Raw genomic sequence first — 26,222 nt, forward strand, 5'->3', positions numbered from 1 at the left:
GACAATTAGAGCCTTGAAGCACCCTTTATATAGCTTTCACCTGTCAATTTTGTTTGAAAGTCAAATGCAAATTACCTCTGTTTGTGTTTTTGGTGATCTGGTTCTCCTCAATCTGGGACAGCACTAGAAATTTAATAGCACCTCATTTATAAGGCAGTTTAACAATATTACTGGGATATTATTTAAAAACTATTCCCATTCATTCTCAGGAAGGAGAAAAACAATATTAAACTAGAGTAAAATCAATAAATCAGACCTATTTTGCCATATAATCTTAGCACCAGTTCTTTACTCCCGAATCTCAGTTAAATGTCATTTACTGCTATGACCACTTTAAACACATATTATTCAACTTCAGTGTTGCCAAAAAGGGGACTTCCCTGTAGAACATTACTGCTGGAAGTCTACTATAGGATACTCAGTATCAATTTTCATTGAAGTCTTTAACTTTTATTTAGGAATTGATGGTACTATCTTCCTTTTCAGCCTCTCTGTGAGATTTTAAGCATGAATTTCATTCTCATGTTGTTGGGCAGATGACAGGTGTTAGCAAATTTGATCTCTGGCATGTCTTGAACAGCTCTATGGAAACACAGCAGGACAACTTTGGCCTAGACTTTTTTGTTTAGTTAAACAATAAAACAGGAGAGAACCAAATGTTACAAATGAATAACTGTCTCTTGCAGCAAAAGAAAGTGAGACTTTCACGGTAATGAAAGTTATTATAGAGAAGTGGAGACCCCATTATGTTCAAATTCTTATTCTTTATTTCTTTAATGATGATAAGGTCACTGTCTATAACGATATGTTCAAAAGGTCTGAAGTTAGGTCACCTTGGTCTGGGCACATCTGAAAGGATTTTTATCAGGAACTAGCAGTATATTATTCCTTGAAATATAGTTTTATGTACTGTGTGCATGAGACATTTGGTGGATGACATTGTGGCTCCACCAAAGCACAGTCAAAATGTCATTAGAGTTCATCCAAATAAGATGTTCATTGTACCTTAGTCAAGTATTGAAACTGTGTTACAACAGGCCCCAGGAGCCTGTTGATATGCCCTGACATTCGTACACTACACAAGACTTTTGAGTCCATTGCAACGATTGCAGGGATCAGAGATTAGTGAGAGAGGCTTGACTCTGTTATTCTGGACCTGTGATGTGGATTATCCTATCCTTATGACATTGAGGGAGCATGTTTTAGAAGTATTCAGAATTAGGGCCTAATGTTAATTTGTGGGAACTTAAATGTGAGCAGGGAGAACTTGCAATCTTTTGACTCTACACTTTATGCCTAAAGCTCGAGAAAAGTCAAGTTTCCTTTCATAAGTTTTTACTTGGTTGTAAGAAACTTTCACCAAGTACAAAGCTGAAGCACAAACAATGGCATTCTAATTTTGCCTGACAGCAAGAAACTTTTAAATCCTTACTATCCAATTGACAGACAGCCAGTACTGGTTTTCCCTAAGCTCAGTACTGGGATCAGTTCTGTTCAATATGCTTTATCAATGATCTGGATGATTGGACTGAGTGCACTATCAGTCAGCTTAGCTATGGCACCAAGCTGGGCTGTGGGAGGTTCCTCTGTTGAAGGATATAAAAGCTCCTCAGAGAGATGTGGGCAGGCTGGATTGATGGACCAAGGCCAGTTGTATGAAATCCAACAAGTTCCAGGTCCTGCACTTGGGTCACAACAACCCTGCATGGCACTACAGGCCAGGAGCAGAGTGGCCAGAAGGTCCTGGAGCATATCCAGGAGAGAACAACAGAGAGAGTAAAGGATTTGGAGCACAAGTCCTGTGAGAAGCAGCTCAGGGAGTTGGGGTTGTTTGGATTGGAGAAAAGGAGGCTGGGAGGGAACATTGTCTACAAGTACTTGAAAGAAAGCTGCAGGGAAGTAGGGGTCAGTCTTCTCTGTCATGTAACAAGTAAGATGACAAGAGGAAAGGGCCTCAGGCTGTACCAGGGAAAGTTTAATTAGATACTAGTGATTTTTTTTTTCTGCAATAGGGTTGTCTAGCATTGGAATAAGTTTCCCAGGGAAGTAAATGAATCACCTTCCCTGGAAGCGTTCAAAAAAACCTGTGGATGTGATACCTGGTAAAAATGCAGGTGTTAAAGTGGTAGGTGCAGCTGCCTATCTCTTGTCCCCAGCAAGCCTCTCCTGTCGAAAGGCAAGCTGAGTTAACACTCAGGCAATGCAGTCAAACCTCCACTCAACACTCACGGCAGCTGGCTCAGCGATAGAGGCAAGAAAGGCTCTTTTGTAAGGTTTTATTCCAGCAGAGTAACACTGCTACCGAAAGACAAACCCAGGAAAAGAGGATCAACCCTGTGGAGCATGCAGCTTATAAAGGGGAGGGGGTGGGGGGTGGAGATAAGGGGTGGGCAGAGGGGTCTGGCCACCAGGGGTAGGAGGGTGGCCACCAGGGGTACCAAGCCAGTGACCAGGGAAGGAGAAATCCAAGGAAGTTGTGACACCATGGGGGAGACTGTTTTTCTCTTTGGGAGGGATGACTCTATGATAAGTAGTTAATGTTTCCAGGGCTGAGGGCTTGAGGACTGACCAAGGGGGGAGAATTCATGGGATGCTACAACCTGGGGTCATGGTTTAGTGGTGAACATGGCAGAGTTAAGTTGACATTTTGACTTAATTAAGTGAAAAATCTTTTCCAACCTCAATTATCTATGATTCTGTGATCAGTTTTACTTAATACTGTCAGTCCCAACAAAATTAACTCAAAACAGACAAGAGTCATTTTAGGTCTGATTCTTGAAGGTGTCCTTTCATGGGGGTTTCCAGACCTGGATACAGGACTGAAGTTCTGTGATAATTTCAGTATGGATAATATAAATTTAAAATTGAATGTCACCCTGCCTTGGTCACATATATATTTTTGTTGATAAGCTTTTAACTTTTTGGAATAGTCCTTTCTTAAAAAAACTGTTTAGGTTCATTTCTTTTAGGAAGTAAAGAAATTTGCCTTAGCATAAATGATAGTCATGCCATAAAAACATAAATTATGAAGATAGCATTTTTTGTTAGTAGTAGTGCTAGTATTATTGTTATCATTAAAGGTTTATGTTCACTTGTCTGATGTCAATGTAAGCTTTCTTTAATCCCCTGCATATAATGAATTCTGTTTTGTGTCTAGAGATGATCATTGCTTTTATTTTCAATTTAATAATACAGGTCCCTTTGCCTTCAAGCCTTGACAGACAAGGCTTTGCCTTCAGCAGCACTTAGATACAGGACTCCCCCTGTCTACAAGCACAAGCAGTCCACTCCCCTCTTCTTCTGGGAAGGCAGAAGATCACTAATGCAGACATATACCCACATGCACAGCACTCTTCAGATTCACAAGCACAAACACACTCACGGATCCCTTCAGTATCTGTTTGCCCAACACCCCTTCCTGAATCCCAAGTCATCTTATCTAATTCACAGGTCCCCAGCTCACGAGCCAGTGCACCCTTGGTGCTTACTTGAAACTCACAGAACTCACATACTAATCCCTCATGCACCCCAGATTTGCAAGTCCTCCCTAAGTATGAGCCTCCCAAGCACTTCTCCTGGACCCAAGGATCCCTAACCATTGTTGAGTCCAGTTTAAAGTTTGTCAGTAAAAACATACATGAACCCCATGCATGCCAAGTCTGAGGAGGGCACAGACAATTGTCCCCTGTGCTCCTGAGTCAGTAGCTGGCATCACAGACCCCATCCCATTCCAGTATCTTGAACCAATTTTCATTCACACATATGCAGGTCACACCAGTAACTTAGTCCTTGCAGCACACATACATATGCAGAGAGAAAGGGTGGGATTATGCAGAAACATGGCTAAGAAAATGTTTATTAAGAAGATGTAAATTGATAGAACAGGCTGGTGGTCAGGTGCAAGGCTAAGCCAGACAAATGCACTGTCTGGCCCTGTTTTGCACACAACCAGCCCCTTCTATACCCTTTTCTAGCTGAACTCTCTTTGTTCCTCTCTGCATGTATCCCATGGGTCCATACATCTCAACTGAGTCCCCACTTCCCCAGATCTGGGTTACCTCTCATTTAAAGTCTTGCCAGTTACAAAGTCCAAGTTGATCTAGCTGGGATTGTTGTCCTGTGTTTTCTGGATAACCCATCAATTATCATTAGGTTTGTTCCTTATCATAGTCTCTGTGTTTATTTTGTCAGGTCTGTTTCTTGGTTTTGTGTCTGTTTTCCCCTTTTTCTCCACTGGTTTATCAATTGTTAAGGCCACTCATCTGATGGAAAAAACATTGTCACACTTCAGGTGCCCACATGAATTAGTATAACTGACCAGGTTATGTCCTCATCATCCCCTCTTTTTATCACTTGTCCCTCAGGTTTTTGATCCAGTATGTTGTTCATGGCTTCCTCTTTGTCTTATTAACTCCTGTTTCACTGGAAAATGACCAGATGCCCTTAGAAGAGTCAACACTTTCCTACCACATAACCTTAGATATGGCTTGTACAGTAAATTTTTCTTAATCAACAAAACATTATTCAATTTTTCCTGATCAGGTTTCATTTTTACATTTAAATCAGTTTCTGATTGGGTAAAGGAAAGCATGAATGAATCCAAAATTTTACATGAACTATCTTATTTCAAGACATACAATTATAATGGTACTGTATTATTTGTAATAGTATAAAAATATGTCCATAGGTCTTTCTAATTACTTTCTTCCCTGCAGAATATAGTTAAAATTTTCTAATCTTTATATTACTTTGAAATATGTGGAAGATTATTCATAACTTTTTTTTTTATTTCTGTCTTTTTTCAACCATTAGGAAATCCTGAAAAAATTTCAGAAGCAAATGTGTATGTTCAAGTTCGTGATGTTAATGATAATGCACCAGAATTCCCTAAAAATTATGAAACATTTGTTTGTGAAAATGCAGTTTCTGGACAGGTGAGCATGAAGTAGTTAGTCATCATTTTTCTCACTACAATGAAGATTTGTTCTGAGATGTTTAGCGTTGATTCTTTCAGTTCTGTGAGTACAGACGGTATTTTTTCTCTTTCAAAGTTAGTTCTGTTGATATATGCATAATATGAAATTTAAATTTCTGTACAGTGATGCGTATTTTTTCCCCTTTAAAAGAAAATCTGTATATCTTTTTTGTATTTAAAAAATGCAATAAAGTGCAGGCAGAGACTTCTGAAAAAAATATAGGACACAAATTTTTTTCATGTTAGGGTCACAGTTAAAAAACCTGTGGCTGGTAACTTCACCAACAACATAAGATCCAGGCTTACACCAATTTCAAACCAGATCCATTGTGTCCTTCAGGTAAAAATCTTTTACTGTGAACTGAATTCAAATCCTGACTAGTTCAGTGCAAGTCTTAAAATGTTTGAGACACAGCCCTCACAACACCTTCTCTAGCTGGCAGCTTAATTTATTGTTATATTTAACATCCTTCCCAGGAGGTTATTTTCCATTTCCTACTTGATATCCACATGAATGGGGTATCATCAGTCAGCTACCCCAATTCCCAGTTACACTGCTGTCTTTCCATTTTCCTCCTGTAAAAAAAAAAAAAAACAGGATGTTCAAAAAATGGCTTTTTTTTTTTTTTGATTGGTCAGTTTGGATCTTTTTTAAAGAAAAATATGTGACATAAACAACATCCAAAAATACCCAACCAAACAAATAAAGGTCTATAAGAAGAAAATCATCTCTATGTTTTTCCACCACTCTAAAGAATTATTTGGACATTAAAAAAAAAGACCTTTAGGATATATATGATGGTCCTGTTCAAACGTTTTGTTGTGTTGGTTTCTCAGTCAAACCATCTCTCTTTTTATGCCATTTTGGTTTATTTTGACCTCAATTACTCTGCGGTTAAATAAAGCTTTTCCTGTTGCTCAAATGATTTCTTTATTACCATTTATATATTTCTCTATCAGAAACTACATTGTTCTGCATTTGGAAATCTTCCTGTCTGCAAAGGCCACCTCTGTTTAGGAGGTATTTGTAGCAAGCCATTTCTATTGGTCTTTGGGTATCTCATTGACAGTTTAAAGTGCAGGCATGAAATCAGCTGCACTTTATGTACCTTGGCTTCAAGACACCATGAATTAAATATGGAAGCTTATAACATGGATATTTGTTATCCATGTCTTAGACTTGCCTACAAGATAAAAACCCAGGTGATTTATTTATCAAGGTTTTTAGTATTCCACTAATAAATAATATCTGTATGCTAACCTATCAATAGCTACTTTTTAATGTCAATTATATATATATATATATATATATATTAAGTATTTTGAGAATCGCTGGATAAAACTGTTCTACAAAGAATAGCAGTATTAAAAGTAATAATAAATTCTTTAATTATAGTACACTGAATAATTCTTCTTTGACATTGCAATATATGAATGAGGGATGAATGTGATGTTTTTCTCACCTTACAGAAAAGCAAATGTTACTTTTTTTTACAAAAAAATGTTACTTTTTTTTTCATTGTTTTCATTGTTATAGGTTTTTTGAGAATCACAGGCATCTTTAGTTTAGCCTGTTGAGACTGCGACAGTAATGTTAAATAATTTTCTCATTAACAAATTGTCTTAGGAAGAACAACAGGAAAATGCTACTGAAGTGCATAATTATCACTGTCAGAGTTTATGATATTTTATTCAGCGTTTAAGATTAAAACAAAATTGTTAGCTGATGTGTCTTCCTTGTTAATTTTTTTTTTTTAATTTTTACTCCCAGAAAAAATATCCTTTTTTTTTTCTCAGCAAGAAAACAAAATATTCAAATGTGTTTTATAGGTGGCCTGGTTGTCCAATGAATAAGAAAATTTACATTTCAGAAGAATTAGTATAAACAATTAAAGGACTTATTCAGGATATTACATACCTTTTTATCTTAACCATATTTCTGCAATCAGTTTCAAGCAGCTATGGAATCTGCTTACGTGTTAAGTTGAGATTAAAGATTGTGTAGCTACACTGTCACAACACCTATCTATCATTTTAGCTGGAATCACTGTGCTGAGAGATGTTTTCAGAGATATTCTGCACTTCTGCAATTCACTTCTTACCCTGATCTGAGCTGAATTGTGTCTCATTTCATGGGAAATTCCAAAACACGTTTGCACGAGTTTACAATGTTTAGGGGAAAAGGAAGGAAAGCCACTGTGGAGGGAAAGATACCACCAAAAAATGAATTGTCTTATTCAATCTAGACTTTATCTTGGTGTCAGCTAGGTTTACTATAAAAGTAATTTAGAATGAGATCCCAATTAAGTTATTTTTACATAGCCAAAGAGTATGCTGATTTGTGATATAGAATATAAAACACATCATGAGTAAAAATAATTGTTGTCCTAATTATCCAGACTCAGACACAGTTAATAATAACTTCAGTCTAGATGAGAGAGCTTGCTTTGAAGCTTTGGATTTTCTGAAAAACTATGAAAATTCTTGGTCTGCTTTTATCGACTAAGTGCTGACCTTCAACCCCCTGCACAGTGTTTTTGTGCAAGTTACAGCTATGTTTAGCTTAGCCTCCAAAAGTCATTCAAACAAAAGGATTAGATTTCAGTCTGTGGGACTATAATCCAAATTTGACAATAAAAAATGGATATAAAAAATGGATAGATAGGTGTTTTTGGCATCATACTGAATGCATTCATCGTGTTTATTAGACATCTTGAATGGAATTTTCACTATCCATTTAATGTTATCGTTTACTACTGTCCTATAATACAGAAGTCAGCTGTATACTACACCACAACTCAGGTTTTCTGTAAAACATTGAAAAACACTTTCACTGCACCACCACCATTGTATAAACTGTTTTCCAAATGAATCGAACATGAAAGTTGCATTGTTAAATAGCCTTCTGTTCCACTACAGCTATAGTTATCATCAGATAAAATAGAACAAAATTATTAAGGCATTCAAACCTGTGATTACCTTTTGATTAGACTTTTTGACTTTATAACTGCATGTAAACACTGTAAATTATGACCACAATGTTCTATAAATTGTTTATATTTACCATTTATGGGTGTGTACAGTAAGTACAATCCTTTGAACTTCCAAGGAAATATGCTTTCCAAATAGTCAAAACACCAAGATGACCAAATCCACCCCAAAGGTAGCACTAGAGACATCTCATCAAGAATGAATCTCAAAAAAAAAGCCTAATTTCCAAGATATTAACAAATTAACTCATCTGGATGATGCAGCTTGAAAGATTGATGTAGACTGTATAAAAATCCTTATATTATATGTGAGCAAGCTGACTGTCCATAATGTACCTATGCATGGTAATTTCAGCCCTTTTGCGAATATTGATCTTTCTTCCTATCAGAGAGAAAGCTGATTTCTGCTGAAGATAAACTATACTGAACTACCTATAATCTGAATTAATCTGTCATCTCTAATGCATATTTATTCTGGAAATTCTGAGTTCCTTTAATTTGGGCATCACATATGAAGTGATTTTGATATTACAGCTTGCTTAGCAATTTTTATTAGATTCAAAGAAGTGATTGACTTTCAGTCAGAGATAAGAAAAAAACTAAATTTATTTACTCAGTACTTGGCACATAATAAAATAATAATCAGTTACAGTGTAAGTGAAAAGTACTCATTTGCTATTACTTCTCTGCATAATGAAATTTTGACAGAAGAAAAGAGAGGAAATCGTTAAACAAATCCTATGAGCATATGATTAATGTTAAAAATGAGTAGTTTGCTAAAACAGATACTTTCTAGCAAATCATGATGCAAAATTGTTTTTCCTAGCAGAGAAATGAAAGTGAGAGGTAAGACTGTTTATTATTTCATATTGCATGTTTTCTTCAACATTTACAAAAAACATATAATGATAATAATGATAATAATAATGATAATCTGAGCAATAATGATAAGAAAATAAAAAGTTAAAAAATCCTCAACAATGAATGCATCCTTTAGAGTGTAAAAACATGATGAAGCTGTGAAAGCAATGTATAATATAACAGACTCTTACTCTGAACTATACCTGCAGATGCACTGAGTGTAACATGATGTTTTGAAACAGGGGGCACATTGACCCATGGAAAATTCCTTTTTCTGCTTTACGTGGACCATGATTCCACAACATTATCTCTTAGCAAAATGGCACAGGTGGGAGAAGTTTATTAGCATATGTGAGCAAACATAAAAAAAGCACCTCAGTGTCACGGCATGAGCTTTGTAATTGTTAATTCTTTGCAGGTAAGTACACAATTTTATTTATAGTTGAGCAGAAGCATTTACAGTAGACCCAGATAAATCAGTTGAATACTGTGCCAATTTGCTTTTCAAAACAGAAGCAGTCAACAGGAGAACCTGGCTCTTGAGGTAAAAGCTCTACCTGGAACATGTAGCGCTGACTAGTAATCAACACTTTAATCTTTTACCTGCTCTAAACTCTGATGATCAGTAAGTTTTATGAGACTGAGAAATATCTTACTGCTTATAAGACGTCTGCCAATTTAAGCAAAATCAGTTCTGTACTCCCTAAAAAAATGGGTGATTAGGTCTCCTTCATCTTATAATCCACAGCAGAACTCCTATCGAAGGATGTTTTGTGGAAAACAAAACAAAGAAACTGAAGTGGAAAGAGAGAGGTGGTAAATGTTTCTAATTCCCTCCATTTCTCTAATGGGATTGGTAGACTAACACATAAAGGACTCAAAATTCTACATTCAGAGTTCTCTAGCATCAAAATAAGGAGTACTGTTGTTCAGATAGACAATTTATGTCTTAAATTTAACTTGTTTGAAAGCCAATAGAAGCAGAAAGGACTGCAACAAAGAAGATTTGACCTTTCCTTTTGGACCTCTCCATAATTCCAATAAAGTAAAACCATTTGGAGTTCCGGAAATACATTTCCAATTAAGTTTTATCAAGCTTACCTGGCAGTCAACTATCCCATAATCCACAGGTTTTTATTTACAAGATGAATAAATGCAATCAAATATAATAAATAATTTATTTACAAAATGCCATTCAGACAACCTGGGCTGACATGCTGGCATGTGTATAAGGAATTTCTTCCTCTTTCAGTTTGCCAGGGTGGGAATATTTGTTCAGATAGATCACTCACAACTGATTTACCACTCCTGGTATTCTCCTGTTGTTGCCTTCTACAGTTATGACAAGTTCTCACAGGGGAATTTTGTCCAATGTTCAGATTCCAAACCTTCACTTCCATTTAGGCCTAAAATGAGCATGTTCATGTTTCCCATCTATGCTTCTGGTGGCTGATCTTATGAAAGCTTTCTTCTTTGCTAGCATACTGAGATATTTCACTGCATTCTTTAAGTCCTCAAAAGCCATCATAAATTTAAATCAGTTTTTTGAAAATAATCAAGTGAATCAATCTGTTTCAAAGAAATACCCATTTTAAATGAACTGATGGATCTTTAAAGCTTCTACATTAATAAGACTTGAAATAAGAGTTTTTGAAGCAATTAAATTTCAGCCAAATCAACACAACAACTGACATAACCTTGCAAAAGCAACAAATCATTCATATTTTATTTTTTATACACTAAAGTATAAAGTGTAAGCCTCAACCCACAAGCAGTAATTGCAGAATGTGATGCCAGTTCCCTTGGTACGAGGTTAGAATCTCCTAGGTTAGATGTACAAAAACCTAGGAAATCAGAAAAAAAAGGGATTTCCTTCACTCTGTGTGATTTTTCCTTCTGAGTCAGTAAAATCAGAGGTACTTATTGCTCTCTGCATATTTTGTAGCATAATGTGAGCTTTGTTGAATCTTAGTAGAAGTGCTACGGCAAGAAGTAAACAATAAGAATTTGTCCTGTCCTTATGTTCCAAATTTTCCCCTGCTGTTAAGGTGAATCCTTAAAGGCATGTATCTATAAGTGTCTATATTTATATCTAGAACAAACATGGGTATCTTAAGTTTGTGCAGAATGAGACAGCACAGATCAAAGCAAGGAAAAGTGGTTTGGGTTTTTTTTCAGTTAGCCACATTCTCCTTAGAATTTTATTGATTGAATCAGATATAGATAAAATGTACAGAGCCAAATACATTCCATATGTACCATATGGAAGTCAATAATGAAATAGCAAAACAGTATCTAATTCACAACTGCTGTAACTTTATGATCTTCACACATTATATACTCTTAAAAATGTTTTCAAAAGATATTGGTAATGCCTGGTAATGACATTTTTTTTTTAGTTTTTGGTAGGTAATTTTTATCTACCAAGTAACTGAACTAAAACCAAAACATCTTGGTTTAAAATAAAACAAACTAAATGTGGCCAAGATGTCTTTGTAGATCATTATTTTATTCTACATATCTTAATAGACCCTGAATTTTAAGAACAGGCATACATTCATACCGAGATTTATCCTCATCTGTGACATGTAACCAGCAAATTTTCAAGAAAAGCCAGTATGGTCTCTTAGTTTTTTTGAGGTAGGTGGCAAAATATTATAAAGTGTGTCCTTCTTTGCAATTTAGACTGGACATTAAACTTTGTACCCTATTTCTATTCATGTTGAGCATATTCTGGGAATTACATTTTCTTATAAAAATTATGCCTGTGGTAGTCAAGGAAATGATAGCTGTCAGTTTATCCTCACTGATTTCTTGACCTGAATTTTTTCTACCTGTATTTGCATCACCTCACTTATTTTGTTAGTTCTGAGGAAAGAAAAAAAAAATCCCTCGAGAATCTCTCTCCCTTGTATGCCATGGCATCACTGAGAAGCTATTCCTCACACTAATGGCAATAAAACAAACAAACAAACCAAACCTAAAAACCTCAAAGGTCCTCATGTTTCAATAGAAAGAAAATAGATTTAAAATAAATTTCACATATGAAGAGGGAACAGTGTTAAGAATACAAAGCTTTTGGTGTGTAAGCCACATTTTGCACTCTGCTGTGATGATTTCACCAAACCTGGCTTGCTTAAAAAGAAAAAGAATGTGTGTTGAAGTTCTGGATCTTCGAAAAAGGATCTAACCAGAAAAGAGTTGTCAAAGGCACAGATGGAAACCAGCAGTAGCCACTTCCACTGACTTAAAGCCCTGCTTGTATCATTCAGGTGATCTGTGGTTTGGGAAAAGTTGAGGGTTCAAGTTCTTGTGTTCAAATACATACAGAGCATGAAATAACTGATGAAATTGAGCCAAAGTTCAAATTTGACCCTCTCTTTTCTGAAAATCGGTCAACTTCCAGCAGTTTGCTTTCCTCCTGATCAGCAAGGATGTTCACTAATATATGCTGATAATTAAATATTTACCGATAAATATAAGAAATATAGACTTTTTAAAAAGAAATACTGCTAATTATGTTAACTATGTGGTTGTTTATTTACAGAGATGAAAAACATTCTTTTGAATGCTGTTACTTTTTATTTTATCTTGCAATGACTGTCTGGTTTGACAGATTTCTAAATGAAGACTATTTCATTTTCTTGAGAAAAAGCAGCCAAAAATTTCCATAATCAATCTGTCATAATATCCAGAATCAACAATTCAGCATGTGAACTTGTCAATGTATGTAACTTACTGGAGCCACAATATACCAGTTGAATGATGACAATGTGTTTGTGGACTCAAAAGGAATGGGTTTTGCATAGAAAGATTTCTTCAAATGCAGAATGATGTACTCTTCACTTTGGATTAAAAAAAAAAAAGGAACAAAACATTCTTTATATAATTTTTTTAGATTTATGGAGACTTCATTTGCTCCTGGTCCTTTGATCTGGAAAGCATTTTAAGTTTTCTCAAGATTTCAATGCCTGCCTGTCTCAAATGGATGAAAACTTAAAGCAGAGTACTTGCAGAATATAAGTCTCAATAAGCCTATTTGGGTGTTTGGTGAATATTTGCATATTATTCACTCAACACAGATTCCCGGATCACAACTTCAACATCAATAGTTTAATTTTAACATATCTTTTATATCCTTTTTATTGCTTTAAAGGACAAGGAAATTCTTTTACTCTAAACAACTCTGTTCTCTTATTTTTCCAGCTAATTCAAAGGATCAGTGCAGTGGATAAAGATGACTCAGAAGAAGGTCACCATTTTTATTTCTCATTGGCTCAGGAGGACTCAAACAGCTCACATTTTACTGTCAAAGACAATCAAGGTAGTGTCAGTCATGCAGCTTTTTAAGACCCTCCTATGGAAGATGCATGCTTCCAACCGGTTCTTAATTTCTTAAAATTTTCCATTTAAAGACAAATTTTTGTCATAAAAATTAAATATGTTCTGAGGTCCACTTCAAAACAATAATTTAATAGTATCAAAAAGTGCATTTTCTTTTTCAAGTGAATAATATAAACAGCAAAAGGCAGTTTTATTTCAGGGAAAGAAAAAACAGCTGAGATGAAAAATACACTGATATTTCTTAAAAATTTTTTTCTTAATGCTGAATATGGTGGTCATTTCCAACTTTCTTGTTAAAATTATTTTCCTGAAAAATAAGACCATTAGAAACAGAAGATTGATATAAGAAGATTGTTATTTCATTAATTCAGCAAGACCAACATTATAAAAACAGATAACTAGGAATGGAATGTTATTTATAATATATAATATCAAGCAAAAACAGACTGAGATGAAAACACAGGTGTGATAACTGATGGAATTTCAAGGAGGTGACCATTCATAGTCAGTCTGCTGAGACTACGAAATAAAACTTTGTCGGACTAAGCTAAAGCGCACATCGTTCTTATTGACCATGGTAATTATTTGAATGTTCTGGCTAAGGGAGCAAATCAATGGAAATGACTTTTGGGGAGCTCCAAATACATTAAATGCAAAACTACTTCTCAATTATCGTCAAAGTTAGTCAATGTATCAATAAGAATTTCAGTTCCCATCTTCATCTCTCACTCCCTTCGAGGAAGAGATAAGTCATTATATTAAGGTGAAATTGTGCACAAGCCATGAGCCTTTCCCACCTTTCCTCTTTCTGCCCAAAACCCAAGCAGACCCTCACACAAAGCAACCCATTCAGTTCCTTTTGATGGCTACTAATGGGGAAAAAAAAACTTTTTGAAATATGATGCAATAAGATATCATCCTGCCTCTTTCTGCCACGTCCAACAGAAATGGCTGGTTGAATTCTGATAGCCCTAAGGAAGAGAAAAAGAGACTGTAGATCTCTAGTATTTTATCTCAGAGTTACTTTCTGAACTGTGATAGAAACCTAGAACAACTTATATGTGAGGGGGTTAACTTCAGTAGACTGTTTGTATAGATGTATTGTGCAAATAATGGTAGAAACCCTTTTTTCCCTACTTCTACATATACACACGTGCAGTCTTTCACTCTGCCATGCGAAAAAGTTCTGACATAGAAATATTTCTAGATTCTTTTTTCCTCTTTTCATTACACATGTATGTAGACAGGACTATTTTGTTTTGCAGCAATCTAAGTTACATACTCTAACTGATATGCAGGAGGACCTGAATTTAAACTGTTTACTGTGTTTTTTACAGAACAGATTTCTAAACACTCATACTTAAATACAAAGCAAATTGAAAGCATCTAATTTTTTTTGCTATTTTAGGCAGTAAAAGTCCAGCTAGCTCGAGTTTTATGTGCCAGGGAACTAAATAAAAGACCATTTTAGTGGACTTTTTTCTTGCTTTTTCTTCTTTCCCTTGCCACCTGTTTTCACAATGTGCTGCTAGAAATACTTTTTAACCTTTTTGATTCACAAACTGTCTGTACTTTATCTGTGAACTTCTGGCTTGGTAGCAGCTGGATACATGGAACCATTTTAAGAACCAATTAATCAGTCTGAGCAGGTGCCAGGTACTGAAGAAGATGTTAATTTCTATAGCTCTGAACATTAAAACCAGAGCTCCTCAGTCAAATTTTATTATTGCCCCTGGAGTAAATATATCAAAACTAAATACAATTTATTCACAATTGACAAAATATGCACCAAATGTCAGTGCCTGCTTTTATGTTTTTGACTTTTGCTAATGTGTAGCTTTGCAGAGTATGATTGCTTTTAAATAGGTCAGATAGCACTAAATATTATTGTTGTGGTTACAAGATACATACATGCATATCATCATAATAATTTATCTTCTAGATAACACAGCTGGAATTTTCACAGGAAAAAGTGGCTTCAGCAGGCAAGAGCAGTTTTTTTTCTACTTGCCAATCTTAATTCAGGATAATGGAACCCCACCGCTGACGAGCACAAATACTCTCACTGTCACTGTCTGCGACTGTGACACTGAAGTTAACACCTTCTACTGCCGATACGGAGCTTTCATGTATTCCTTGGGCCTCAGCACAGAGGCTTTAGTTGCTGTTTTGGCTTGCATCTTAATATTCCTAGGTAAGTACAAGTAAGAAAAATGACTTTGCTTCCTATTACAGAGGGGTTGCTTAAGTAACAAAGATGGACCCTTCACTCGAAGACTGGAAGTTCTGAGCCATTGGTAAAAACTGAAATAAGGCAAATGTTTCATTTCTTTCCTGTTTTCTTAACTATAATTTCTCCCTTCCTTTCCCCAGTTTTCAGTAAAATTTGAATTCTAACATAATTTCCTAAAAGTTGGGTGTAGTTGAGTCATGGTCCTCTTAACTCTCCTGGCAGTGAAATAACAAAGATTTCAGAGCCCAAAGTTTGTATTGATCACAGGTAAAGCTGAAGACAGCATTATTCAAGAAAATTTGCTAGTGTAGGAATATATTAAAAGAAGTAGCACCCTACTTATTCTGCCTTAGGAATGGCAAATGTAGAACTGAGATCAATTATGAATAATAAAAGAAACAGGGAATCTGACATCAGCCAGAAAGTTCCAGACACAGGGAGTTTCTTTCCCAGTTAAGGTTTCATCTCCAGACAGCATTTTCTCCAAATGTTGGACATCTCCTTTTTCCTTTCAGGAGACACCAGCTTAACCTCCAATTCATTTGGGAATTTGTGGATGTGAAAACTGGGATTGAGAGTGGTTCAAATACGCATAAGTTTTTCTAGTACCTCTGTAAAGGGTCGTGCACAGCTGACAAACAGCATTCATAGCCAAACCGACAACTCAAGGCTGGCCATTCTAGACATCAGCCATTTCTTGACTCCATAGAAAAGCCCAGGGATGCATTATATTTCCTACATCCATGCCCTGGCTTCCAATTGAAGATGTGGGAACATACAATGAATTTGTTTTTTCTAGGCTTGCCTGCACCTCCAGAGTTGTCTTATTTAAATCTGAGCTTAGATATCTGCCTTATGTCTTTTGGTCAGTTTAAGCTTACAGGTCAGTGTGCATTTCAAGTTTTGATTGATGGTTGCAGGGTATCTGAATAGGTTCACTTTGTGCTATTGAGGTCAGGATCTATGGCTCAGGCAAATTGTACCGCTGCATTATCCAGGCCATCATGGGAATTATTAATTGATGATTTCTTGGGTTCTTGCAGAAAAGTTTTGTCTCCAGGTTGATTAACCCATGGCATCTACTGGACCTATTCATATCACCAAGGTCAAAGCAGGAATATAGATAAATATATTAGTCCAAAAGAAGAAAAAACCTAATCTACTACACTCTTAACAAATACATATATTTTAAATTCCTTAATTCTTTGAATGTATTTTTGAAATTATTTAAAATTAAATAATAAAATGTTCTCTATATAATGTTTGCCATTTATATCTGAAAATTTAATTTTCAAGTAGAAAGTATACCATCAGAAGAGTTCACCAGTCAAAGCATTTGGAAAACCACCTGTTTTGTGAATACACAGTAAAAATTCTTGTTTTCCATGCTTTCAAGTCTTGTATTGGTATCTCCCATGCAAATAGAATATATATTGTAAACTATTCTAGGTAGAAACAGAACTGCTTCAGGTTCCTCAAGTTCTAAGTAAAATGCTATATTTCTTGATAGTTGTATCCTTTTATGTTCTGAGTAAAAACATTACAGTCCACAAAATACTTGTTACATAGAACAGCAGCAAGATATAGTTAAAAGTGAAAGAATTAATTTCTTTGAAAGTCATAGACCAATTCAAAGGGATTGTTCAGTTAAAATGAAATTATGTGGGATTAAAAAATAATTCTTTAACAGAAAATGTAAGAAACTTTTCACATATTAAAGAAATAAGATCATTGGATTCATAGGCTTGACAGTAAAATGACGCAGAATTTAGTGAGTCTTCAAATTTTAAAATCAGCACAACAGAAATAGTTGAACACCATTCAGCACAGTCTGTGGAACTGAATGATTCAACCAGGTGAGGAGGATATCTTGCTCATTGTCTCATTTTTCATTTGATCTTGATGGGGCTTTTATCAGAGAGACTGATAGAGATTAAGAATGTAAATTCTGAATGTGAAATGGATATCTGTGAATGTGATAAAAAAATGAATGTGATAAAAAAAGCACTTTCAAAAAGCATAACCTGTTTCAGTTTCAAATTTGCATCTACCAAAAGAACTGCTCCATTTAATTCGCTTTTTTTATAAATCCCTTTGTAGCCATTTTCCAACACACCCATTGCTCATCTCAAAACCATGAAATGCATAAAAATTACAGCTCTATAAATTTGTTAAGATAGCTTCACTATTCAACAGCCTTGATACTAAGATAAGAAACGATTTTTTAAATATTTCCAAGCACATTCATAGTATCTAGTTCTGCTTAATTTTTTCTCTTGTCCCTTCTCTTTTCTTTTTATTTTGTCAGTGTTCTTTTTGGCAATTGTAACCATAAGGCGGCAGCAGCAGCAGAAGAAGCCTCCCTTTTCAGAGAAGATGGAAGAATTCAGAGAGAACATTGTCAGTTATGATGATGAAGGAGGGGGCGAGGAGGACACAGAAGCCTTTGATATTTCAGCACTGAGGACACGCACTGTCATGCGAACGCACAAACCTCGGAGGAAGATGGCCTCGGAAATCCAGAGCCTCTACAGACAGTCTCTGCAGGTTGGCCCAGACAGCGCAATCTTCAGGCAATTCATTGCAGAAAAGCTCGAAGAAGCAAATACGGATCCTAGCGTTCCTCCCTATGACTCACTTCAGACCTACGCGTTTGAGGGGACTGGCTCCTTGGCAGGATCCCTTAGCTCCTTGGGTTCAAACACCTCAGACATGGATCAGAGCTATGACTACCTTGCAGACTGGGGACCTCACTTTAAGCAGCTTGCAGGCATGTATTCTTCCCACAGAACTGTGGGGGATTAGGCACTTTCTGAATTGTTCTTTTGTTTTCCTAAGTCTCAGCAACCAAATGCAACTGTGGATTTTTAAAAAGGAGGTCATCCCACATTAAACAGGAGAAATAAAAGCCCAAAGGATTTAATATGGAAAGTTTTGGATGTGGAAACCTCTTGAAAGGATAAAACACACCAGGGGTGTTACTGCATGAAGGGATGGAGGTTATAGTTTGAAAACCTTGTGGAAATCTAAGTGCTTAAATGCAAACCTTGCTGCTTTGGATATCTAGATCCTCTTCTGGATGCTGAAAATCTGGATCTTGCTAGGATAAAAGGAGGAATAGAAGCCATAAATGGATGTTGTAAGCATTCTGTCATCCATAAGCTTTAAACGGTTTCCAAAGCTGACAGACTTATATTGTTGCGGTTGAACACATACATTAACCAAAGTTAAACACACATATTTGTATAATGCTTCATTATATAAATATAATTCTGTGAAAAAGTAGACCCTAGATATTCTAATACCATTGTCAAAAGTGCTTACAAGATCATCTATTTATTGTTCTTAGGATGATAAAACTAAAACAAATGTCTTTTCCTATGAGAAAAATTAAAGCACATTACGACATCAGCAAGTATTTGCTGCCATTTTAGTTTTTAATGAAGCTATTGGAAAATGTGTAAACCAATACTTAATTTAGCAAATAAGATAGGAAAAAGAATCAATATTTAACTTAAATACTGCAATCAACCACATTATATATTACTGCACTTAGTACAAAATGCTGTCCAAATACAGGCATTTTTTCCTTTTATTAAGAGTTTAAAGGATGACTGATTTACCAGCACAGATTTATTTTTTTATTATGGAATATAAAATTAGCTGCAGTAGTCAGTTTTATTATAACAATATTAAGAATCTTTAAAATGCTAAACTGATGGTTATAAAACTTTATGTATGACATTAGATAATAAGATAATAAAATGCTTTAAATGTTAATCCACTTTGAAAATGATCCTGAATCATTCTGCAAGACTCAAGTAAGATTTCAAAATTCATTTCACACTGTATTTTTTTCCAACCATTCCATAACAAATATATAGCTATCCCAGAACAATTCTTTACTGAAACCACTACCCAGCAGCAATTTTGGAACTGAGGTCATCAAATGTTTTCAAAATGGTCTGTCTGAAAAAAAACAACCCATCTGTATTTTACTCACTTCTCTTTCACTGAGGGCTCATCTTACAGAAATAATATCCTGCAATCAACTCATTCAATCACCTAAAATCTGGCATCATGATAAACCAAATTATGCAACATATTTCTTTCAATTTTCCTTTTTTTTTTCTTTCTTTTTCTAAGTAAAATTTTAGGTAAGTGAAACTGAATTACAGATTCAGGAAAGCTTATGCAAGGAAGAAGAAAACAAATAAACCAGCCCCAACAAACAAATTCTGCAATGTTTACTACAGTTGCTATTTACTGAAGAAAACCAAGGTATGTAGGCTAAGTGGAAAAGTGCTAGTGCAGTTTAAATTCCTGTTACCTAAAAATAAAACATGGAGGTGTTTGAAAATAAGGGGAGATTTCTAGTGTGAGGTCTGGTAAGAACAGAAATATTAGTCATTATATTCATAGCTGAAAAATTATGGGTAGGGGGGTAAGGGACAGGGTGGCCATCTGACCAGAGGCAGATGAAGCAGCACCTGTTTTCATAAGAAAGAAAAAAGATTCTTCCCAATCTCATGGTAGGATGCCAGTGTGAATGAGTAGCTACAAACGAGCTTTAAAAGTTAAAACCTTGTGTTAATGACTTCAACCTTTTACACCAATGGCTTTCAAACACACGTGGCAAAATTACTTTTATTTGAGAAAATATTTTACATATTAATAATTTGCTTCATGGAGAGAGAAAGACTATACACCACTAGTTGTTGACAACAGTGAAAACTACATGTTTAGGATTAGGTCTATAGATTTATGTGGGTTATACCCTAAACAAATCTTTATTTCACAGATGGTCCCAGTGGCTTTAAGAGAATTCTCTGTGCTTTCAGGTTGTATTTGGTACAAAAAGGATAACAGTGTCTGATCCTTTCTCAATCCAGAGATTTTGTCCATTTATGTGGGAAATAGCCTTCAACACTAAACCATTATGTTTATAATTTCCTGTCTTTACTGTGAGCTATTTTAACAACAAATAATTTTTGTAAGTAGTGCATACCACTAACATAGTTTTTTTAACCCCATGTAGGCCACTGTCAGTAATTTCTATGTAAAAAGAATGATGGCCTGTAAAGGATCTTAAATGATTTTTAGCTGAAAAAGCCTTAGATCATGTTTACATAACAGCCAAAGGGCATGTTTTGCTCTGAAACAAGAATTTATTCCTAGCTGTTACTGGACCACATCTTATTAGGTTCCTAGTATTCAATCTAACTCAGCCTTGTCAATTTTCACATGTGAGAAAAGAACCACTGAACTTACTTCACACTTTAACTTCACACTTTCTTCAAGTTTGCTGAAAAATTAGTAGAAAACGATTTTTTAGAATTCTCTTGTTATTTGAAAGAAGTAAACATTCTAAAAAAAATATCATATAAGAGATCACAATCATGAGTAACATGAAATTAATAAAGGATAAGTTATAAGTTGGAGTTTCTGATGATGAAATCTATTAAATTGTAGCATGGTTTTCCCAATAGAATCTTCCACTATCTTTATCTTTCAAAATTTGATTACTAGCTAGAATTCACTATGTTATTGGCTGAACTGAAGAGTGCAGGTAGGGTGACAGATGATAAATAAATATTCAGCTGTTCATGACCTGCCCAAGGGAATATAACGAAGACTTAATTGCTTGAGGATTCCTTATGGTGAAAGGAAGCATCACACAGACTGCTTTTCTGTATGAATACTTTGAAGAGATATTCCTACAGGTGCCTTTTTCTGTAACCTGGCAAAAGAGAGTTTAAGAACTGGTGAAATACCAGACAAAAGATTGGCTTCCTGTTTCACTCTGACTCATAAAGATTCAGACCAAACCCACTGAGTGTTGTGGGCTTTGCTTTATCGTACAAAAAACAAGGAAATAAACACGACGCATATATAATACTAATAATAATTAGCATTCAGATGTCTAAAACTAAAAAAAAAATATGCAAATCACTTAATAGCATATTACAGCTTCAGACTCATTGCTGTGAGTAGAAAACTATATTTTTTTATCAATTAAACCAAAATAAAGTTTCAGTTTCGTTTTGACTTCATACATCCCAATGCAGGTTTTTTTATTATCATAACACCGGGAAGAAATTGTGCACATTACTGTGGGAAGTCTTAGTCTTCAATTCACATAATTTTCCTTCCTCATTTTTTCTCACAGGTATTGTCATTACACACCTAGCTTTGCTTTCAAAATCTGCATTGGAAATCTGGTTATTTTAACCATCATTCTGAATTATAAGGGGTCAGCCAGTCAGATGAGGGTAACACTTGTTTGAAATGACAGTGCACATTTTATGCTTGAAAATCAGATCTACTATATGCTCTCTAAGGAGTAAAAGTGGAGGAGTTTATGTGATTTTTCACTCTGGAAAAGAAGGTATTTCACCTTGATCCAGATAAAAAAAAAAAATAGAATAGAATTTATATGAAAAAACTAGTAGCTATTAGTAAAGCCCGCAACATTTTTCTAGCAGAAAACTGATAAACCTGTGCCTTATAAAGAAAAAGTGAGAGAATTAATATTCATTAAAAAAATGACACATTTTGAAATAATAAATTGCTTGCTTCTGTATTTTTTTGGGAAAAGACAAATTCTACATGCATGATCTTATATCAGCCTTCTGTATCATACATGGAGTTCAAGGAACAGTAACATTTAACTCTGATATCTAGAGAAGGCTAAAACATGCATACAGAGAAATTGCTTGCATCAGTATGAAACACCTTACCTGCAGCAAACAGATAATAACATTTGTCAGAAATATGTATAGGACTGAACAGGAAGTTTGCCAGCAAAGGCAGTTAGATATACAGCACAAAGAGCAAAACCTAATAAATAGAATTAGAAAACATCAGTGCTTCAAAAACCTCTCAAATAGCAGAAACTGAAGCAGGATATCAAAGGATCTTAATTCCCCATATGTTTTAATTATTATTTAGATAATACTTTCATAATATTAAAGTTTATAATTTAAGTAATGCTCCACATATGGTGATTCAAATAGATTTGATTTGTAGAGAGACAATAAAGTCTGCATACATGTATCTGACCAAATGGATGGTACAAAAGCTATTACAATAAAGTTTAAAAGGATACAGACTTACCCATAGGAATATATACATATATATAAATACAAAATAATATATGACGCATTACTTCTGAAACTGTTGTAAGTAAATCAGTCTCTGTCATTAGAAATTCCTCTGAAAAGACTTTAAAAAGGACATCTTCGACGAATTTTAGTAGCTTAGGAGCTGGAAAAGGAATTTTTTATGTACTGATTCAGTAAATTGGACTTAAAAATGTCAAAAAATATCCTGCATTATTAATAGTGGGGACACCTGAGAGATAAACAAAAATTGGATGACCCTGAAGAAAGAAAAACAGAAAATTGGTAAAATGTATGGACAAAAATAAATATCATCCGCTCTAGAAATAGTACTCAAAAAAATAAAAATCTGCTCTTATACTGGGCACTAATCCAGTAGGCAATTAAACAGGACAAGGTTAGTCTAGCGGCTAAAATAACTATGAAATGACAACAACATTCATTCCAGAAAAAGAAAAAAAATCAAATATGAACAACACCTGTACAATACAATAGGTAATATAAAATGGTGACTATGAAGCTAAATCAATAATAGACTACCCCACTGTTTAATTACTTGACAGCTCATACTGTTTTTCAGACTCTGACCAGCCACACTAGTATTGTTTCTGAAATTCACCCATTCATTTAAACAGTATGCCAAAAATTGACCCAATATTACTATAAAATGTTTTCATAGGACAAAAAATCTAGTATCTAATTTATGATTTATTGAAAATGTACAAACACTTTGGTAAACCAAGATAAGGTGTCCAAGATATATTAAAAAGGTGATGAAATAAGTTATCTTTAAACATCTCCTTCTAGACTTTCAACAGCCTAATTCAATATGCCCACCTTTCATTGTTGTCTGATGAACCTCATTTCATTGGTTGCAAATGACAATTTACTCAGATCAGTTATGACTTCAAAGTATTAGTACAATTACTTTACAATTATTTTATAAGAATTCTCAAAGATTAGTGTCTAAAGTAATACATCTCCCAGGTTCTTTCTGTATCTTGTTATCACAAAAGTCTTGCTCTGCTTTTCCACCATTGAATGTAAAAACATCCTAGACAGTTTCTATAAGCACTCGCATCCCCTGTGGTACATCTCACTCAACCTCAGACACCTAAAAATCAGGAGTTATTCAACTTCCTCCCCATCCTGTGCTGCCACTGCCTCAGACATCATAGAAATTCAAGGCAGGCTGGACTCTCCAGGACCTCAAAATAACAGAGGCATCTTTCCTTATGGGAAAGGCTTAGACACAGTAGACCTTCCACAGCAAAGAATTCCTCCTAAAACCTTTCCTTCATCTCACTGTGGACACTAACTCACTGATAATGACTCCCAAAGCTTCATCTACTTTCTCCAAACTGATAGTGGTATAAGGACATATCTAAGTCCTTTTACCTTCATGTACATTTGGATTTGTTTTTAAAAACTCCATGTTTTTTCTTTGATGATAGTTCCTGTCAGTCTTGAATGATTATTATTGCTTTATATTTTCCTGCTAACAGCTAAAGGTTTCCAAGTTAGCTCCTTGTGGAAATAGTTATTTTGATATCACAAATTTCAGGAAATACAGAGAAAGATGCATGAAATCAAGTCCAAAAGAGGTCAAATGATTCCTGTAGTTGTTTAGCTACTGAGCTGGAAAAAACTTGTAGATCCTGAAATATTGTCCTTCAATTTTCTTTGTCTCAGTGACCATGTGGAGTCAAGGTGGTGAGCATCTGGTTTATGAGTAAATCACCCTCTCTTTTGTATACTTTTGTTATTAATATTGTTGTTACTGTTCATTTCTCATCCCATTAATGTTTGTTTTCAGTAAATTTTTATCTCAAGCCATAGGCTCTGCCTTTGTCCCTCTCTTACCAGAAGGGGGCACAGCGAAGGGGGCACAGTTCATTTGGAATTTAATTCCCAGCTAGTTTTAAACCACAACATTTCATATAAAAACTCTATATCCACCTGAGTTGGTCAGTTCTGGTTTTGTAGGTCACTGGGAAAAAAATGTTTGGCTTGTGACCAAAATATTTGCTGGAGGACATTTTATATGTTTGCTAGAATTTTTTACTCATTAATCTTTATTTGCTGGTCTACAAGTCTGAATATGTTTTATATGGTTTGTTCTACATAGATTGAATACTTCTTTATTCTAAAGCTCATTTTAACCAGGTTTCAATATTGCATCCATTCAGTGATCAGAAACTAAGCGCTAGTAAGCTGTTTGCACCTTGTAGCCTCTTATTCCAATGGAAGAATCCTGGAACAATATTTTCAAGGCCTCTTCTCATTTTATTACTTTACTATAGTCTGGATTTTATTTTAAGATCATAGGTTCATTCTACAGCAAATAACTCTTTCAAAAAACTGCAGAAATACAAATACAGAAATATAGTTACACCATATGATTACATAAAGCTAAACAGGTCTGAAACAAATCAGATAATAGTTACCTGATGGTTATGTAATTCTTTATGTTTAAGCAAGTCATAACTTCTTCTCTCAGGCCAAGATAAATCCAGAGAATAGCTGGCCTATGTTATCTTAATACCAAGCCACTCACAAACACGAACATCTGCATAGTTACTACCTACACATCTAAAATCACTGGAATGTTTTCAAAGGGAAAACACATTAAGTAACTGAGAATTAATCTCCTAAAATTTCAAGTATTTCTGGAAGAGGAATTTCCCTGAAAGGAGGTGATCTCCCTTACCTTTCTGTTGGTCTGCATTACCAGAGAAAAAGTAAACAATATTAGAACATTATAATTTGTATGTATTTGTCAGAAATGTAGTTTCATCCCTGCTATTTCTTCAGAGTATATTTGTAATATGAAATTCCTAATTGTTCTCCACATTTTTATTAATTCATCCAACAGAAAATTTGTTGGTCTTCTGCTGTCTCACTGCTCCTATGTGATAGATGGCTTGGATTCAATAAAAAACCCAAGCAACCAACCAACTAAGCAAGCAACCAACCACAAGCAGTTTTCAAGATTTATCGCAACATGATTGAAATATTTATTTTCCATTATTATTGGAGAGTGGCAGAGACAAGGAGAACGCAATGATTAGAGGAGCAGTCCTGTAAAAAAGATCCACAAACTGATTGCTGATTTTGGAACAGCAAAATTTCAAAAAATATACTTGGCTGATGTTTTCCTGTTTGCTTTTTCTGCTGTCCAAGCAAAGAACTTTGTAATGCAAGTCATTGTAGGGACAGCCAAATGCACCAAACAGCTGTTGCAGCAGAGGTCTCTGGAGTCTTCATTCCTCAGGGATAAAGCAGATGTTTTCAGGCTATTAGTGTAGTTAATATATTGGGTTGATACTAAATAGAAGTGTAAATGGAAACAAACAATTTCTTGGCACTGAAAATTAAATCCAGTTTGTACCATATTTCTAATTTTTCCTTTGCATTATCCAGGACATAAATTAACTGTTCCTGACATTCCTTGCAAAATACACATTGCATTTGTATATTGGTTTTCTCCAAAGATCATGCAGAACAATTTTTGCTTTCCATGTCTCTCCTCCTTATTGATTTACTGGCTTGTAGGATTCTGACAAGTGCGCACTTTTTGCTCTGAGCATTTTCTTGATGTTTCTTTAATGCTTACCTTTAAATGGAGAAAAAAAAAAAAGGAAAAAAAGAAAGAAGAGAGAGAAAAAAAAAAGGAGCAGGAGGGGACCAAAACCTCA

General features: G+C 35.0%; 1 protein-coding gene across 4 annotated transcripts in view; it reads left to right on the forward strand.

Moving 5' to 3' along the window:
* LOC139605209 (cadherin-19-like) overlaps positions 1 to 19,183 on the forward strand; it is a 110,910-nt gene extending 91,727 nt beyond the window's left edge. For all 4 annotated transcript variants that reach the window (XM_071456554.1, XM_071456573.1, XM_071456563.1 and 1 more), the window contains 4 exons: positions 4,813 to 4,934; positions 13,033 to 13,150; positions 15,113 to 15,364; positions 17,712 to 19,183. In XM_071456554.1, coding sequence (XP_071312655.1) covers positions 4,813 to 4,934; positions 13,033 to 13,150; positions 15,113 to 15,364; positions 17,712 to 18,208 — 989 coding nt within the window. In that variant the 3' untranslated portion in view covers positions 18,209 to 19,183. The remainder of the gene's footprint in view (positions 1 to 4,812; positions 4,935 to 13,032; positions 13,151 to 15,112; positions 15,365 to 17,711) is intronic.
* Positions 19,184 to 26,222: the final 7,039 nt, after the last annotated feature.

Source organism: Agelaius tricolor, unplaced genomic scaffold (genome assembly GCF_023055355.1).
Source record: "Agelaius tricolor isolate 1412-34295 unplaced genomic scaffold, bAgeTri1.0.p SCAF_2, whole genome shotgun sequence".
Lineage (NCBI taxonomy): Eukaryota > Metazoa > Chordata > Aves > Passeriformes > Icteridae > Agelaius > Agelaius tricolor.